Source organism: Mastomys coucha, unplaced genomic scaffold, assembly GCF_008632895.1.
Source record: "Mastomys coucha isolate ucsf_1 unplaced genomic scaffold, UCSF_Mcou_1 pScaffold5, whole genome shotgun sequence".
Taxonomy (NCBI): Eukaryota; Metazoa; Chordata; class Mammalia; order Rodentia; family Muridae; genus Mastomys; species Mastomys coucha.
The window spans coordinates 116,442,519-116,462,070 of NW_022196911.1; the positions used below are offsets into that span (position 1 = coordinate 116,442,519).

At 48.1% G+C, this 19,552-nt stretch overlaps 1 protein-coding gene across 1 annotated transcript in view; it reads left to right on the top strand.

The window, feature by feature from the left end:
• Positions 1 to 19,552, top strand: part of Rptor (regulatory associated protein of MTOR complex 1) — a 301,156-nt gene that overhangs the window by 257,415 nt on the left and 24,189 nt on the right. The window contains exons 21-24 of the mRNA XM_031352079.1: positions 6,325 to 6,443; positions 12,283 to 12,386; positions 13,144 to 13,327; positions 15,023 to 15,133. Coding sequence (XP_031207939.1) covers positions 6,325 to 6,443; positions 12,283 to 12,386; positions 13,144 to 13,327; positions 15,023 to 15,133 — 518 coding nt within the window. The remainder of the gene's footprint in view (positions 1 to 6,324; positions 6,444 to 12,282; positions 12,387 to 13,143; positions 13,328 to 15,022; positions 15,134 to 19,552) is intronic.

The window sequence follows — 19,552 nt, forward strand, 5'->3', positions numbered from 1 at the left end:
TTCCTTCCTTCCTTCCTTCCTTCCTTCCCTACCTTCTTCCCTCTCTCCTTCCCTTCCTTCCTCCCTTCCTCTCTTCCTTCCTTCCTTTCTTCCTTCCTTCCTTCCTTCCCTTTTCCTGGCCTCTTTCCCTATGGTACACATGTGCCTTTGATCTAACTGCACCACGTACCTGTCTGTGGACCATGGGAGGTTCTGGCATGCCAGGTGAGGCTGCACTCAGTAGATCTAGACAAGAGGGGGCTCACACCTTCCTTCAGTGAGGATCTCAGCTTGCCAGCTCTAACAGTGTGTTCCTTGGGCTAGCATCTAGCCCCTGTTAGACTTGATGCAAGCTCTAGGGCTCAGAGCAAGGGGTCTTGCAAGGGTGGGTCCTCCTTGACAGAGCAGCACTGCTGTTTTCATGGTCTTGAAAACAACTGTACCAAGACTCATGCTGTCGTTTTTATTATCAAATTTCTCAAGAGTTTTTTGTTTTTTAATTATTATTATTGGATGTGTGTGTGATATGTTGTGGGTATCTACATGCCATAACGTATTTTACATGGAGGTAAGAGGACAACTTTGTAGAGTCAGTTCTTTCCTTCTACATTTACATGGATTCTGGAGGTTTGACTCAGCTTATCAGGTTTATACCAGAAGTACATTCTGCTGACTGAGCAATCTTGCTGGTCCTAGAGTTGTTTCCTGCTGCTGTATGCAGTGAGCAGCCTTGCCTGTCCTAGCCTTCTATCTCACTCCCTGTGTTCCTGAGGCTCCCTCATGAGCATAGGTCAGCCCAGAGTGGAAAGAATCTGAAGAGGGTGTGGTGGCCCGTGTCCAGGGTATCCGTGGGTCCGCTCTACAGCACCCTCCTTAACCCTTGGCAGTGGTGCCCGCTGTGCACAAAGCCCATGCCCACACAACTCAGAGCCCTGTCCACAAATGCCCTGCCAAAGCTCCAACCCCAGGAGGCAAAGTGGTGCCACTGTATATACCTGCCTTCCTGCCTGTCGCCTCTTCCTTCATCAGAGACTCATGCCAAGAGAGAAGGGTATGGTCTCACTTCAAAGCCACTGGGAGCCTCAGAGGACAGGGACAGGGTTTTTACAACTCTGCTGAGCAGTGACATTTTGTAACGGGTTGAAAATACATCACCATGGTAACAGATCCAAGGTAGAGCTGATGTTAAGCTGAGAGAAGGAAGAGTAAGAAGCACAGAGCTTCCCTCACCCTCACCCTCGCCCACAGTGCCAGCCCAGAGCCCCGTTCTTGTATGTGTTCAGGTGAGAGCCAGCAACCCCGGAGCCTAAGCCTGGGAGACAGTAGTGGGTCGGGGATGAGATCCCAAGCTTCTGCCACTCAGACAGGGGCGGGGTGACTCCAGGGAGAAGACATCAGCCACGAGCCCCTGTGAGGACTGGTCAATCAGCATTAAGGTGACAGACAGCCATTAGTCACCTCTGTTCTTCCCTATTTTCCTCTTGTCAAAGACTCAGAAAGCACAACGAGCCTTTTTATCCTGGCCCATAGCAGTGATCTGGTGAGGCACTGAGTGTGCACTAACAGGTAGAGACTACACTGGTATCTGCCTGACTGAAAGAAATCCAGAAGGGATTTGCTGGAGAAAGTTAATGCCAGGAATGTAGCTCAGTGGTAGAGTGCTCGCCTATCACACACAGTCCCTACTGTAGTTCCCCAGCACCACAGAGTGAGGTGACTAAAGCTTAGTGGGTCATACAAGGATACTGAGGTCAACTACAAAGACTATGCAGATGTTCCAGGGTTACTGGGGGAAGCAGTTACAGCCACACAGATGGGATGCCAGAGCAGTGGGTCATCCTCAAAGGTTCCATCATGCCAACAGTGTAGACTCAGAAGGGAAGGTGTCACTGGATTTACTCTGAAGCACCAGAAAGAACAAATGCAGAGGACACATACACACGCTACTACTACACACACACACACTACATACTACCACTACTCACCATTGCCAGCCACTGCCACCATCACCATCACCACTGCCACTCCCCCAGCCTTGGGACCTATGTTTCTAAAGACTGGCAGAAGTCTTGGCCATTTCCAGATCATCAGAGGACCTGACCTCACTCTGCCAGCTCTTCGAGCCCCAGATGAGGACTTGTAGCCTGGTATCTATACAGTCCTTTCACAATAGGGCTCTGAGGTTCAGAGACAGGTGCAGAGCTCTGAGAGACTGCACTTCACCATATGCTATTCAGAAAACTGGCCACTGCTCTGAAAATCAGTCCTAGAACATCATGGTCTTTTATTACTTCTAGTCTAAACATGAGAATAGATCCTTGGCCCTTCTAGGGCTTAGCAAGTAGCAAGTTGCAGGCCAGGCCCAGTTCCTACCTGCCTCTGCTTTGAGCAGAACCCAGTGTCCTTACCTCCCCATGCGTTCTAATCTGTGTGTGAGGGTGGCAGGTTGTATTTTGGAGATGTTAAGACAGGGCAGTTGCTCTTAAGCTCTTGCTCTCTTTCTTTTTTTTTTATTTATTTATTATATGCAAGTACATTATAGCTGTCTTCAGACACACCAGAAGAGGGCATCAGATCTCATTGCAGATGGTTGTGAGCCACCATGTGGTTGCTGGGATTTGAACTCAGGACCTTCGGAAGAGCAGTTAGCGCTCTTACCCGCTGAGCCATCTCACCAGCTCTCTTACTCTCTTTCTTGTCTCTTACTCTCACCTCTTGCTCCCTCTCTCTCCGCATGGCTATGGCTGGCCTCTACTTTTCTACTTTCTCTTTCTCTCTGTCTCTGTCTCTCTCTCCCTCTCTCCCTCTCTCTCTCTCTCTTTCTCTCTCTCTTTCTCTCTCTCTCTCTCTTTCTCTCTTTCTCTCTCTCTCTCTTGCTCGCTCTCTCGCTCTCTGGCGCTCTCTGTCTGTTTTTCTACAATAAAGCTCTAAAGCAAACAAACAAAAAAGGACAGAGTAGTTCATTTGGCAAGGAGCCAGGGAGAATCACTCCTGGCAAGCCAAGGCTGACCTGAAATCAAGACATAATTTGTAATCACAGCTTTGCTTTCCACTAAAAGAAAAAAAAATTGTGCTTCCCATCACAATCAGATGGTGGTAAAGCTTAGAGGTTGTGTTCTCTGCTACACAGTATCATACAGAACTCAAGATCTATGAAGTCAACCAGGTAATTGAAACAGTTGCAAGTCACCAAGTCTGCCCAGAAAAAGTCACCAAGTCTGCCCAGAAAGCTCAGAAGGCTAAATGAATAGTATCCCTAACACCTGCCACCCCAGTCTTAATCAGTGGTGGAAGAACGGTCTCAGAACTGTTTGTCTCAATTGGCCATTTAAGTTTAATAGTAAAAGACTGGTTAATGATAACAATGCATCGTAAAACCTTCAGAAGGAAAGAATGTTTTGTGGACCATTTTTTTTGTGTGTGTGGCAGTTTTAAGTTACTAGTTTTCAAAATCCGTACTTTTTAATGGAAACAACTTGACCAAAAATCTGTCACAGAATTTTGAGACCCATTAAAACAAGTTTAATGAGAAAAAAAAAAAAAGAAACAGTTGCTTTAAACTAAACAGTAATATTTACAAGTGTCTCCCTTCCTGTGTCCTGCACATTGTTAGGCCTTTCTGGCAGTGTTCTCTGGAGCTCCTGATTCTATATGACTCCCCAGAGGATTCTGTATCTGTCACCCCAGCCCATGAGGCCACAGGGGCTCTGGCACTCTACCTGTGACCACCTACTCTGTTCAGTTTAGGAGCTCTAGCTGTGTCTGGTGAGTGTGGTCTTGAGTTTGGTCAGTAAGCTGCTGGACGGCTGAGCAGAGCCCGCATTAGTCATGCACCAGTCTCCCCAGTCTGCTACGGTTACTCTCTCCCATCCCCTTCCCCAGTCTGTGATGGTTGGTCAGACATCTGAGTCACACAGTTCTCCGTAAGCATCATGATCCCTTACGGTTTGGTGTCACATGCCAGCTGAGCTTTGCAGGAAGCTGTTTCCTATGCGGCATGTCACTCCCCTGGAGGATGCCTGAAAGCACCAGAGGTAGCTATGTGAGCACTTGCTGTCGCTTAGAGAGGGGCTGCCAGCTCCATTGGAGGGGCCAGTCCCCTGTCTCAGGTGAAACTGAATGCAGAACATGTGACATCTTTTCCTTCTTGAATGTGTCAGTGGGAGACCTGTCTCTGGAGCACACTCAAAGCCACCTCCTCCTCTCCTCTCAGAAAGGCACAGAGAGAGAGCTGCTGCTTGGCAACTCCATACCTCAGAGTTGGAAATTAGATCTGAGGACATTCGCCCAGAGAGAGTCTGAGCTGATTGTACTAGTTTTCTTAGACTTTAGTTGTAAATCTAGCCCATTGTTTGGAACTACAGGATTTAAGTTGAAATGTCGGTCCATGGCTTCTGAGCTGTAGCCACATGAGAGAGCACAAAGTGAGCAGACTGCTTTGCTTGGATTGTCCTTGCCACTGGTCAACCCAGGCTACATTCCTCCACCACATCCAAGCTTACCACAACCTAGGTCTCCTGGCACACGTGCCTTCATGAGTCCTGGACTCGCTGAGTCCACACCTGTGAGTGCTCGGTGCCCACGGTGCCACCGTAAGATCTCTGCAGTTCTGAGTTGTCACCTTATAGAGATGCCTGTCCCCTCTGGACCCATGGCTTAATGGTTAGGCGCTCTCACTGCTCTTGCAGGAGATCTGGGCTCCATTCTCAGCACCCCAGACGCATAACTCCAGATCCAGGGATCTGATGTCTCTTTTGACTTCTCTTGGTTCTTACATGTACATAGTGCACATACTTACCCTCACTCACACACACACACACACACATACACATACACCATTTTTTAAAATTAAGTAATTATTTTTAAATCCCTGTCTTAAGGCTTAGCCCTCAGTGATAGGTGGCAATGCTTTAGTCAGTTCAAAAGAGAAGCTGTGTGTTCAGAAGCTGAGGGCAGCCCTCTTGGCCTCGGCACCCTCTGAGTGAGTGGGTTTATATGGCTGCCGTGACTCAGGCTTCACCCTACACAATGCAGGAGTAATGGAAGGGAAGTTGGATTCACTTCCCATCTATTGATGACCACACAGGTCAGCAATCACTAAAGAGTAGACACGTGGAGCTCAACAAGTCACAGACACAAAGTCCACATAGAATAGGCTGTGGACAAAGCCGTGCATCCCACGTGAACTGTACAGCTGGTCATGGCATCGTCTAGGAACCTAGAACAGGGGAGGAAATATGCGTGGGAACTAGGTGGTATTCTTCAACCAACGAAGTTATCCAAGTGCAGACCATTTTTATACATTTTCCTTTAGAAAGCACCATCCTCAAAAGATGGGACCTGCCAAGCATGGTGGTGTACACCTTCAGTCCCGCCCAGCACAAGGAAGACAGAGGCAGGTGGAGTTCTGTAAATTCACTAATCATACAGTGAGTCCCAGCTAGCCTTGGTATACAATGAGACCCTGTTTCAAATGGGGGGTGAACATGAGACATATGTGATAAATCTTATTTACCAGAAAAGAGAATTCTTTTTAACTTCGTGTGTGTTGTCTCTGTGTGTATGAAAGAATGTGTGTCTGTGTATATGTATCAGTGTGTGTTAGTGTTTATGTGTGTGTGTTTGTGTACGTGTCAGCATGTGTCATTGAGTATGTTTAGTGTTTGTGTGTGTGTGAATGTGAGTGTGTGTGAATGCAGATGTACTATGCATGTGGTGGTGAGTGTGTGTGAGTGTGTGTGAATGCAGATGTGTTATGCATATGGTGGTAGTGTGTGTGTGTGTGTGTGTATGTGTGTGTGGATGCAGGTGTGCTATGCATGTAGTGGTGTATGTATGTGTGTGAATGCAGATGTGTTATGCATGTGGTGGTGAGTGTGTGTGTGTATGTGTGTGAATGCAGGTGTGCTATGCATGAGGTGGTGAGTGTGTGTGTGTGTGTGTGTGTGTGTGAATGCAGATGTGTTATGCATGTGGTGGTGGTGGTGTGTGTGTGTGTGTATATGTATGTGTGGATGCAGGTGTGCTATGCATGTGATGGTGTGTGTGTGTGTATGTGAGTGAGAATGAGTGAATGCAGGTGTGCTATGCATGTGGTGGTAAGAGGGAGTCAGTCCTCCCTTTCACAGTGTGGGTTCCAGTTGAGTTTGGGTCATCAGGCTCGATGGCAAGAGTCTTCACTTGCTTAGCCGTCATGCTGAGCAGCAGCACTGGGAAGCTTCTTGTAACGCCAGCTCTCTAAGGTTCTCTTTCCTGACAGCATGGGAAATAAACTACTTCAGAAGCCACCATCACATGCACAGGGAGCTACTTGCTACTAAAATACCTCCTGTTTCTCTCTTGTAGGAGTTTCCTTTAACAGTGTCTACACACAGATTTGGAGAGTCTTGCTGCACCTGGCTGCCGACCCCTACCCAGATGTCTCTGATTTAGCCATGAGAGTCCTCAACAGCATTGCTTACAAGGTATGTGTATGAGAGATTGTCACTGAAGCGCCCACAGCTTTGCTTCCGTCTAAATATTCAAACAGGAGCTCCAGGGATATCCAGACCTACCTACGCAATGGCTTGAAAAAATAAACAACTTTAAGCCAACGTTTTGAATTTAGAGCTTTGTAATACTTGCATTGCAGCTTCAGATGCAATTAAATTGAAGGCTGCCATTATCTTTTCATGACCTTCCTATATGGTCCGTAGTGATTTCCCTCCTCATCTCCTGGGCTTTATGCTCACTGATTTCTCTGTTGTTTTCACTACCAGTTGACATGTTCTTTCACTTGCTTCTGTTTTGAGCTTTTTTTATTCTCATTTCTTAAGGTAGCAAAGCACAGTCTTTTTGGGGGGTTAGTACCTCTTCCCATTCCTTTTTATGAGAATTTGGCTGAATCCCAAGACTGAAGAGTATCAGTCAGAAGTTCAGAGAACCTCCCTGTGGCCTGGAAGCTCCCATCTCCCCTGTACTCTACTCTGCAAATCCCATCTCCTCTCTGCCCTGACCTTTTCCCAGGGTCTTACCCTTAAAGCATTGGGCTCCTACTGGACTCCCTCTGGGCTCTGTCGGTGGACACTGCTGGATTCCCTCTGAGCTCTGTGGGTGGACACTGCTGGGAGCCACTTACCCCATAAGCTGGGATGGTGGTTTCTGTTCCCCATCTCTGAAGGATCTACCAGCCATTGTACATGAAAACACTTGTTTGATGTTTCTCTATGTGTTTACTAAGTTAGACAGTTCAGCTTACATAAGTGGCACAAACTAGAAGTCATTCATATGACTAAAACGTCTTATAACTTTTTCATAAAATTTTGAGTTTGCAAGGAAAGGGCCCATGCCTGGTGTTCAAGGGTTACTTAGGTGGGAAAGGAGCAGGATCTGTGGCTTTCTCAGTCTAACCCTGTTTATTCCTGTGATGTATGGAGCCCTGCCCTGGTACTGTCTGCCTAACGCAGGAGTCATTGTTGCAGCCGCAGCTGCAGCTGCTGCCAGCTCTTCACTGCAGATGTGTTTTGGGCGCCTGACGCCGGCTCCTCCTTGGCAGATCAAAATGTCTCGCTGACTGCAGTTGCTACTTCTTCAGCTCCTGATAGTGTCACGCGTGGTAGTAACAGCCTCCCTGCACCCAGCTTTTAAACAGCTGCAGTGGACAGTCTCATCTTTCTGTTGCAGCAGCCCTGGGTATACCACAGAGTGCATTCTGGGCTTTAGATTCAAGATGAAGCCACACTTCCGGGCATCCTTCGCATAGACATTTTGGAACAATAGAAATTTTGCTGTTTTTACTGCCCATAATCTTCCAACTGAATGCCAAAATGTTGAGTGTGCCCAGCCTGGGATAGCCCAGCTTGCTCCGTCTACCCTCTGTGGTACCAGGCACTGGCCCAGTGAAAAACTAAAGGTTTTATTGTTTAATAGAAAATTAATTACAGTTTGTATTTGTTGCACATTATGCTGTGAGGCCAAGGAAGTTAGGCAAAAGGAAAACAGGAAACAAAGAGGGGAAGAAAGCTGAGGGCCTGGCTGCTGAGGGCCTGCCTGGTAAGGACCTGGCTGGAGGAAAGGCTGCCTTCCTGGTTCAAGCACAGCAGCAGGTCCCGAGAGCCACGCCCACCCGCTGCTTGTTAGGAGAGGCCCGTCTACTCCTTAGCACTACCCTAGTGTGTTCCAGCGGCTCCAGTCCTGTACAGCTTCAGGCTGGATCTTTATTCCATTTTTATTTGAGGTGTGTGTGGGTATGTCTGTGTGCCCAGGCCACAGCACTTGTGGAGATCAGAGGACAGGGGGAACTTAATTGCTTCTCCCTTTCCATCATGTGGGTCCCTCAAGCTTGGGTGTTTAAAAAATTATTTCTAGTGTAGTTGATGTGGACATTAAATCTCTGTTGTTTAACGTATGTAGGCAGTTCTGTTCCCTCATCACAGTTCCTGGCACAAAGCACTCTGATGGCTTAGTCTTCACCCTTGGAGGCACAAGGAGCCTCCTGACTGCCATGCTTAACACTGCTGCACAGCTTAGGACTTGTACTGGGGACCTTCTTACCTGGTTGGCTCAGCATCTAGAGTATATTGGTCACGGCGAGTCAGGACACAGCTCTCTGTATTTATCTTTTAGTGCATTGATGTATTTGCCCTTACAGATACTGTGCCTGAATTATTTAACACTGTAATCCTGGTGCCTGATATTGAATTCATGACTATAAGTTCAGTGCTGCAGACACAGCCTTGGGTGTTAAACAGTATTTTTTTAAGAGCTTCAAGTGCACAAAACAGTAGGGGGCAGCTTTGACCTCCTAGGCCTGGGCTTTGAGGTTGTATTTCATGGCTGCAGCTCCGAGCTGGGAGGGCCCATACTCTCCACTGTAAAGGAATGTGCCTCCCGGACTACTACCTGCCATGGTAGCCAGCTCCGGCCACCTGAGAAGCAGCCTAGCTCTCTCAGGGCAGCACTCTGTAAGGACACTGAGCCCCCAGCAAAGGAGCACTCAAATCAAAGTGTGCACATGCCAACAGCTGGAGGCACACCACAGCCAAGGTTTCAGAGACCAGCATGGGCTGCCCTTGGGAGAATGTGTGTGTGTGTGTGTGTGTGTGTGTGTGTGTGTGTGTGTGTGTGTTTAGCAAAAGCACTACTGACGAATTCAGGAACATAAACATTATGTAAATTTTTTGTGTGTATGTCATAATTTTAATTTTAAAAGATGCCTTATTTTCTCCTCTAGGAACTAAAGAGATTATATTTCACTTTATAAAGAAATGAACCTATTTTGCATTATTTAACTCTGAGGCCAAATTTTTGTTTATCAGAGTCACAATGGCCTTATTACTGTGAAATGCCCCCTAGAATTCTGCATTCAAATATGGAAGTTGCTACTAGCTACGTCTGAAAGAACCCACACTGCTTGACAGTGACAGCCTGATCTCATTCCTACTTCTCCTTCTGAAAGTGTAGAGAACAGCTCCATGGAGCCTGCTGTGCTGCCATCAGCTCTGGCCTCTGGAGCCTGCTGTGCTGCCATCAGCTCTGGCCTCTGCCCTCTCTTGTTCTGAGGATGAAGAAGATAGGGGTACAGAGAGCACCAAGCGTGGGTGCTCAGATACTACAGTGAGAGAAATGTAAATGCATGTAAACTCCCCGGAAGGGTGGTAACAGCCTCTGGATTTCCAGGAGCCACACCTTCCCAACAGGACCTGTGCAGACTCTGCAGATTAGACAGTAATCCTTAACCAGGGTGAAGAGTCACATGGCCTAAGGAAATGAAGACTGAGATTTTCAGGGCCATATTCAAATGCTCCACTGAAGGAAAGTTCCACTGGGCTGGAGATGTGGCTCTTTGTAGAGTGTTTACCTAGCATTCACAAAACCACAGGCCCATCCCCAGAATCACAGAAACTAGGAGTGGTTGTGCAAACCTGTAATCCCAACACCCAGGAATTGGAAGATAGAGGGTCAGAAGTTCAAGGACAGCCTAACATTAAATAAATAGATGGCTCAAATAAAACTACAAACATTGTTCCATTAAGCATGTTACAGCTTAGCTTCTCAAGGGGGTGTAAGCAGGAGAACCATGGGTACAAGGCCAGCCTGAAGGGTTAGTAAGACTCTCCCTCCCTGTCCCCTGCTTCCCATTGACAGTCAGTACTTGAGCACCACTTCCAAAATGCCCTTCCCTCACCAGGCAGCCTTGTTCAGGAGTACCAATCCCAGACCAGTGAGGCTAGGTGGGGATATTCACTGCCAGGTTTCTGAGATCCCCTCCTGTGTTTGACTCTGACTTGTACAGAAGTCTGATGTACTTCTGACATTCTTTTGGAAAATTGTAAGAGCACTGAGCCCCAAGCAAGAATGGCTTCCAGTATGCCACCAGAAGTCACCAGCACCCTTCCCTAGCAGGCCAGTCTCTTACAGGGCTCTGAACGACAAATGATTCTTGTTGCAGCAGCCATGGGTAGAGAACACTTGCGTTGTCTGGCAGGTTCCTGCCAAGCTAGAAACCATGGGTCCATTTCTGTCCCCTGCAACACTCATTCCTGTGCCCTGGGCAGGGAGAGCCTGAGTTCTTCAGAGACCTACCTTGTAAAGCTTCTGTCTCCCATCACCTGCTGCTATGCTCTAGAAGTTTTGAGAAGGCAAAGTCTACACTTAGATTTTTTTCCCTTGTAGGCTTGAGGACTTGTGTGGCTGTCAGGCTAGGGCTCAGGGAAGGGATGTCTGTAGAGCAGCCTTTAAGTACCAAGCAAACATTTTTGAAACACACACTACTACTCTTGCAGTTAAAATGCAATGCATCTTTTAATGACTGGTTCAAGCTTCATTTGCTACTTATATTAGAATAAAGTCAAGGGTTGTCTGGGAAAAGGAAGCTGTCTGTATAAATGGTTTGTGTCTGATTGTGACACTATAGGGATGGTGTTCCAGGTAGTGACTGAGTGATTTAGAAATGTAAGATGTCTAAACAGTTATCGCCCCCCCCCCCAAGCAGTGCTTTTCCAGCTAAAGGTTCCTTGGGTTCACCTTCTCCCCTGAGCTCCTAGGTGACACAGCCTGCTGGTCCTGTGCTAATAGAGGGGCCATGACATCACTGGGCCTTTGTAAAGCTGTCCCAGCTCTCTGAAGAGCAGAGCACATTCCAGCAGCCACACAGTCTGCTACAGTTTTGAGAGAGAGGTCAGTAGCCACCTTGGCACAGGAGTATTGTTGACAGACACGCAGTCAGCAGTACCAACACTGACCAAAGCCCTGGCCTGAATGCTGTACCTCAGGCTGATGGGAAACTCCTACATAAGAGCTCAGACCCTGCAGATGTTTGTGAACGATGTGCACAGAACATGCTGTGATCTTCCTTCCCACAGGGCTACATTTAAAGAACTGATTGAACCTGCCTCTGAAAAGTAAAAATTAAAAACAGGCCAGGTCATGTCTTCCCCTAGATTGTAAGTACAGAGAGACCACCTAGGACTCCGTGGAAGCCAGCTGCCGAGTCGGCTTCCTGACCTTCAACCTGCCTCACCCCACTATACCAGTTTACCCTTTTCCCTAGTCATTGCCTGCCCTGGAAATGAATGTATGCATCCTCGTAGTATGTAAACATGAAGGAAAGGGAGAGAGAGAGAGAGGGAGAGAGAGAGAGAGAGAGAGAGAGAGAGAGAGAGAGAGAGAGAGAGAGAGAGAGAGAGAGAGAGAGAGAGAGAGAGAGAAAGTATATGTGTGTGTCACAATCTTTATCTGGTTCTGGGGGTGGAGCCTAGGATCTGTTATATGCTAATTCTGTGCTCAGCCATCAAGCCACACCCAATCCAGCAATGAGGGCTTTAAGATAGTTACATCAATCAGGAGTGGTTTGTTCTGGGGAAAGTGAGGCTCCCATACTCTACCTCTCCTGCCCCCTTGGTTTTCACAGACCCCTTTGAGGAATACAGGACATTTGTGACTGACCAGCAGCCAGAGTTCTGGGCTGTCAGGTGATGTACCACTCCAGACACACAACAGCATTTCCTGAGCCCTCAGTATACCTGCCTGAGCTGCAGCTGCTTCCCCTGGGACAGAGCCAGTCTGGACCCCTGAAAGGGCCACCTCATGACTCTCAGATAAGAGGAGGGCAATACTGAGGACTAGCCCCAGGTGGCCTTGAAACAGGGGAGGAGCCTTGAGCCCTCATATTTCAGCTGCTAGAGCTTCTGCCGAGACTGCTCCCCAGCCTGAGCCTCATAGGCTGTGGTGAGTGAAAGAGCAGCCCCTTGTCCTCTGTCACCCTTGAGAGTGTCTCACTGAGGGCTTCTGAAATCCCTTGTCATTTCTCCTTTGCTCTCTTAGGCCACAATGAACGCCCGGCCCCAGCGAATCCTGGATACATCCTCTCTCACACAGTCAGCCCCAGCCAGCCCAACCAACAAGGGCATGCACATCCACCAGGTGGGGTAAGTGGCCTGCCAAGCCCCTCCCCCTCTGTGGTCCCCCCTAGATGCCACCTCCCTGCCAGGGCCTTCCTTTCTCTCCCCTTCTCTATCTCTTTCCCTTCGTCCTTTCTCCCTAAACACACAAGCACATGCTGATGTGTGTGCACTCCAGGCCCCTTTCTAGACTTCATGCCTATCCCGAGTACGTCATTTGCATATCATGTGTCAGGAGAAGTTGAATGGAGCCTGATTTCTATGACCTTTGGAATTTTTTTCAGAGGCCCTAGGTTCTCAATGTAGGTGAGCAACAGGGTGTTGCTAGACAGTTTCTGCTCAGGAAGCAGTGTGACTAGCCCAAGGTGGCTGGGCACACCAGCTCTGTGTGACTAGCCCAAGTGTTACTTGGCCCACCACCTCTGTGTGACTAGCCCAAGGTGGCTGGGCACACCAGCTCTGTGTGACTAGCCTGAGGTGGCAGCCTGAGGTGGCAGCAGCCTGAGGTGGCTGGGCACACCAGCTCTGTGTGACTAGCCTGAGGTGGCAGCAGCCTGAGGTGGCAGCAGCCTGAGGTGGCTGGGCACACCAGCTCTAGATTGTGTTATCTTGTCCTTAGAAACACTTGCCACACATCCAGCAAGGACAGTCCTCATTCAGCTTTGGCAAGTGGCAGGCCAGGCATTTGGACATTCCTCATGGTAACATCTCTGAGGGAAAGAGCCTGGCCCCTCATCACTGCAGAGTGACCCTCAGTATACATGCTGTCTCCTCCCAACTACAGAGGCTCTCCACCAGCATCCAGCACCAGCAGCTGTAGCCTGACCAATGATGTGGCCAAGCAGACTGTCAGCCGAGACCTGCCCTCCAGCCGCCCGGGTACCGCCGGCCCCACGGGGGCACAATACACCCCTCACTCCCACCAGTTCCCTCGGACACGAAAGATGTTTGACAAAGGCCCTGATCAGGTACAAAGGCACGAGCTCAGTTGCAGCCCCTTGTGCCCTGTAAGCACTCCGTGTCAAAGCAGGGTGCTGAGGAATTTGGTTTCCTGACATCCAACGTGATAGCTTACTTTAGGATCATTCTGCCCCCACAACCCAGTGCCAGCCATTGCCTTCAAGACCCTTGGAGACACAATGGCACCCAGGTCCAGCACCCCTCTGTGCGCAAGTCTGGTCCTCCTGTGTACAGCGTACAGCACCTCCTCCCTAGCTTGGCTCATTTTGGCTACTCTATAAGTCCCAGTTAGCACATGGAGTTAATTTGCTTCGCCCCTTTCTTAGGTAAATAGCATTCTGTCTCTACTTGATGTAGCTTCTGTTCTTCAGGATTCATTGTGAATGGCTTGTTTGTTTTTCCTATAAACATTTGATTACTCTATACAAAAAGGCACACTCTCTGCTTTCTAACTAAACTGTCAGAATAGTGTAGGAGAAAGGAATGTGCTCTGAGAGGCACGGAGATGGGCACATCCTGTCAGCCAGTGCACAGTAGAGAGGGATGCTCAGGATGTCTCAACAGTAGAGACTATCGCGGCTCACTTTGTCATCTAGGAAGTAAAGAAGGAACCACAGCTTAGAGCAGTAACACATACCTGGAATCCCAGTACTCAATGCAGGGCAGGAAGACCACTGGTGTTCTTTCTATACTACAAGTGAGACTGAATAAGAGAAAAGTAGGCACAGCTCCCTTGTAGGTTAACTGTGGAGCAGAATCACAACGTTAGTGGCTAGCAGGCCATGTGGCAGCCATTGGTCTCCCCCTCCCCTTACCCCTACTCTGGGCAGCCCCAAGCCCCAATGACTCTTAATCGCCTTGACAACCAGTAAGTTCCTAGTACGGTCAGCATCCTGGTTGACCCCTGACATAGCTGTGAGCAACTGCAAAGGACTGTGGTCTAGAGGAACAATGCATCAATAGGGGGGTCTATGCAACCTTCCCCATCAGAATTCTCAAATGCAGCCAAAGCCACTGCTTCCAGGAAGGCAGTGAGCCCATCTCCCACCATGACCCCTGATAGTGGGGGCCCCTCACTGCCAACATGCAGTCTGAAGCATTTCTTAGCCCTGGAGTAAGCACAGGGCACCGGCAGAGGGCATGGAAAGAGAAGACTGCTGACCCTGGTGGCTAGGGCCTCCCTGCTCCTGTAGTGGAGAATAGTAAGGGACAGGCCTCTTGCCACTCATTTGAGCTCTGACTCCCCTGCACATGGCTGTGCCTTTGCTGTTGTTTTCTGGGGGATGTTAGAGGACAACCTGTGCTGGTTAGCAGAGACCTGGCCCAGGCACATGAGCCGAGCACACAGGCTGAGCTGGCCACGGAGAGCAGCAGGGCAAACGTGGATCTTGCTGTTTATCCAAGGTCCTCAGGAATGGTAGGCAAGCACTCGTCCACAGAACCACACCCAGCCCCTTGACCATGGTTCTCATTGTCACAGCCCTCCCAGGTGCTTCCCAACTGCAGTGAGAAGAACATTCATCTGTCACAGGGTCGTTCATTGTCACCTTTGTCAGATATAACAAGTAGAGGCTAGCAGGCCTACGGTCCTGAGCATATAGTCCCAGCACTCGGGAGCCTGAGGAGGAAGACTAAAGTCAGTACAGGAACAATGAGCCTAAAGTGTTCTCTCCTGATTCTGCTCTCTCTCACTCACTCTCAAGACCACAGACGATGCAGATGATGCTGCCGGACACAAGAGCTTCATTTGTGCCACTATGCAGACAGGGTTCTGTGACTGGAGTGCCCGCTACTTTGCCCAGCCAGTCATGAAGGTGAGTCCTGGGTCCTGCACCTCTGCAACCTCAGTGTCCCCACCGGAAGCTGCAATCCTCATTCCGCATTCTCACTGCCATGTGTCCTTGCTGCTGCTTCTTGTTCCTTGTTCCTCAAACTCCCTAGTGACACTAAGCCCATCCTGTCCCTGTCTTTGGTTGCTGAGCCCTGTTAGCCCGGCTGGCAGCTGTGACCGGGGCTTATGGGTGGGGCTGGGGCTGTGCTCCTCACAGTTGGCCTCACCTTGGGTTTTGTGGCTCCTGCCATACTTTGCTTACTGTTGGAGGGTGACACCAAACTGCTGTTATGGTGCGGGTGTCAACAGGAGAGCCAGAGTCTTCCTGACTTCTCAAAGAAAGCACAGGCAAAGCCCTGCCATCTAGAACCTGCTGCCAGCACTCCATATAGCCTGAGCTAATGGCCCCAAACATGCAGCAGCTACACTTGGTCAGCCTCTGTCTCTCTATGCAAGTGCTGCAGAAATTGGCTTTTAGGTATGTATGTAGGCCTGAAGCATGTTCCTAGACCATCTTCTCCTTCCTGCATATTGACAACTGCAAATGAAAGCTACAGATTATTCTTAATTCTAAGTCTAGCTCGATGCCCAAGTAAGCTCTCTCTCTGAAGCACTGGGATCTCACCACAGCTTCTGCTTCCTCCTTCCTGTGCTGAGACCGTTTTGCCAGTAAAGCACAGAGCAACTGTTTTCAGCATCTTCAGCAAGTGATAAAGTTCTGAGTTCTTAAGGGCCTTTGCTGATGTGGGGCGGGGCGAATATTCCCTTCCATTTTTTATATAAGGGCTGGAGAGATGGCTCAGCTGTTATGACAATTGGCTGCTCTCCCAGAGGACCTGGGAGAGGTTTGCTTCTCAGCCTTTAAGTGCTGGCTTGCAACCATCTATAACTTCAGTTCTAAGAATCTAGTGCCCTCTTCTGGCCTCCATGGGTACCAGGCACAAGTGTAGTGCTCAGACTTACTTGCTGGCAAAATACCTACACACAGAAAAAGGAGTCTTAAAATATTTAAATAAGCATTAAAGTATAAAATGGCTAAACTTTTTACATCTTGGGCTATCATTCCCCTCAAATTAATCATTGCTTTGTTAAGATACAAAACAATTAAAAACTAACCAAATGTAGATGGTCTCTATGAGTCCTTATAAAGTAAAAAATTAAGATCTATTGAAGTGTCTAAATGAGCCACCTTTAATTCCAGCTCTTGGGAGACGGAGGCAGACAAATCTCTGACTTTGAGGCTAGCCTGGTCTACAGAGAAAGTTCAGGATGGCCAGGGCCACACAGAGAAACCCTGGCTTGAGAAACAAAAAAAAAAAAGAAGAAGAAGAAGAAGAAAGAAAAAAAAAACATTTTGAAATGGAGTTGGGAGTATAGCTCAGTGATAAAGACGTGCCCAACCATGCCAGCAACTCTGTTCCACACAAGCATTACAAAAACAAAGTAATAAAATCTCCTCGTGGTTAGGCCAGGGTGTGACTCAGTGATGGACTGCTTGCCTGTTGTACTAGCGCTCTCCATCCCAGGACCACCAAAATAAATAAATAAATAATAATAATAACTTTATATTTAAATATAATAATAGTGAAGAATAAATAAAATAATAGTAAAGAAAGGGTATGAAATGCTTAGTCATGTACTATTGAAACTATTAAATATTTTTAACAAATCTGAAAGTTAATTAGTACCAGTTAGATGTGGTAATGCTTGCCTGTAACCCTAGCACTCAGGAGGTCAAGGCAGGAGGATTGTGACTTCAGGGTCAGCCTGCATCATATTTGAGATTGGAAACAAACATTTGTTCAAAACAAAACAGATTTTAAAAATTATAGATAAGAAAGTGCTCCTGGTAGAAGCTTTCAGACAGAGACAAGAGCTGAACCTCTAAGCTGACAGTAGTTCCACAGGTCACTGTATCCCCACGTGCTTGTGGGAAATCCTAGACGAGAGTTATGTGACCTCGGACACCTTGATGGTAGTGGCACTGAGTGGCTCCTCTGTGTACATTTCGGGTACCTGCGCTCTTGATACCAAGCGTGGAGGGTAGGAATGTAAAGAAATCAGCCTGCAGATCTTCCAGGAATGGGGGAGGTCAAGCTGTAGGAACAATAAAAGGCCCATGGCTGCCCACTGCACTTACTTCCCAGAGCCATGTTGTCCTTGTAGAGGGGAACAACATGCCCTTCTGATTCCTGGGACAGCAGTTAAGACAGGAAGGAAAGTACATGGTCTGGACTTGTGCCCAGAACTCAGCGTGGGGGCACTCAAACACTAGGTAGAGCCACGTGGGCCAGCAGTTTACCAGCAGTGTGGTTTCCCAGGACAGTTTGTGCTTATGACCGGTGAAGTTAATATATAGAATATAGAGTATATAGAATATAGAAGCGGACCACCCGCTTCCCTCTCACTGACTGGCAGTGACTCCCTGGGACACTAATGAGAAGCTTTCCTTGAAGGCCTTGACAATTACTTGATCTCTGCCACCCTTGTGTGGTGACTCAGGGAAAGAGCACAGGGGACTCAGGATGCATGGCCCTTAGTCTTAAAACTGAACCCAGTGTGTTTCCAAAGCACTGTCCTAGAGTGAGCACATCATCTCTGAGTACAGGGCATTGGGTGAGCATCCTCAGATCCTCAGACACTGGTGACACTGGCTAGGCCTGATCCTTAGGAAGGGTCTGCTATGTGGTGTGTGCTGTGCTGGGTCCTCAGCTCTGCATAGACCAGTGCCTTCGTACTCTCCCGCAGTACATGGGGCATGTGTGAGAGCTGCCACCACAGGAGTCAGGGGCATGGACATTGCAGAGACAGTGGCCAAGAAGAACCCCTAGGACAGTTGTTCTCCGCCCATGCGGGGGTGATATATCAGATATTCTGCATACCAGATATTTATATTATAATTCATAACAGCAGAAAGATTAAAGCTATAAGTAGCAATAAAAGTAAATTTATGGTCGGGGGTCACTACTGTATGAGGAACTATATTAAAAGGTCCTAGCATTGGAAGGTTGAGAACCAGTGCCCTGGGCCTTCTGCCCATACAGAAGCAGCAAGGAGCAGTTAGCAAATAAGTTAACTGTCTGTGTTCCTGGCAGGCTGATGAGTCTCTCTCAACACTGGTTGCAGCCTGCAGTAACACCAGTATGACCACTGGTGTTTCCTGTGATTCTAAGAGGCAAACAGTCTCAGAACTGAAGGTTGAGAAACAAACTTTAAGCTGAGGCACTGTCATTCGTGTTCACAGTCAGAAAGCAGAGACCGTGGTGGAGCTCAGCTCCGTTTCTCCATTGCCTTTAGTCCAGGATCCCAGGTGTGAGTGGCGCCACCTACATCTAGGGTGGGTCTTCCCACCTCAGTTAATCCATTATAGTCACGCCCCCAGTTCATGTCCATGGTGATTCTGACATCACATGTGACAGCAGTGAGTACCTAATGGTTAGGACCGAGTGTACAGAGCTCATGACCAGATTCCATACGGGTCTATAGGAGCCAGGATAGAGCCCACTTCCATGCAAGACTCAATCCACAGCTCAGTGTCTGCTGTGATCCACAAAGCAATCTACACACAGCCTGCCGTGTGCTTAGAGGAAAAAATATTGACGTTAGTTTTGAATAAGAAAATTTTTCTTCTCTTAGTTGGCAATTTTCAAACAACTGGTTTCTGTCCAGAATTTGCCTCATGAAGGAGAGAAGAATGCAAACATCTTCAGATGCCGTTAGTAGTAGGGAACTGCCAGTATCCCAAAGGGTGAATTGGCAACTGCTGAATAGAAGCAGACCACCTGCCTCCCTCTCAACTGTGCTGGCAGTCTCTATCCCTAAAGCCAGTGCTCCTCTGAGGAGGGCATTCCTATAGTCACTAAATGTGTGCATGTTACTAGTCCAAAGGTGTGTCATGTAACACTGTTTATAATACTCAAGAATTGCAAACCAAAACAGAACATTAATTAAGAGCATACATTTAAAATGCCCCATCCACAGACTAGGTGACTACCATACAGACATTAAATTGTGAAGCTGTGATAAGACCTAGACAGACCACAGAATGCTCATCCAGACTCGGGTCTAGACACTGCTCATGAAGCCAAACAGCCAGGGCTTAGGGAGGACTGAATCAGGTCTTACACTAGATAGGGCTTAGGGAGGACTGAATCAGGTCTTACACTAGATAGGGCTTAGGGAGGACTGAATCAGGTCTTACACTAGATAGGGCTTAGGGAGGACTGAGTCAGGTCTTACACTAGATAGGGCTTAGGGAGGACTGAATCAGGTCTTACACTAGATAGGTCTTAGGGAGGACTGAATCAGGTCTTACACTAGATAGTGGCTTAGGTAGGACTGAATCAGGTCTTACACTAGATAGGGCTTAGGGAGGACTGAATCAGGTCTTACACTAGATAGG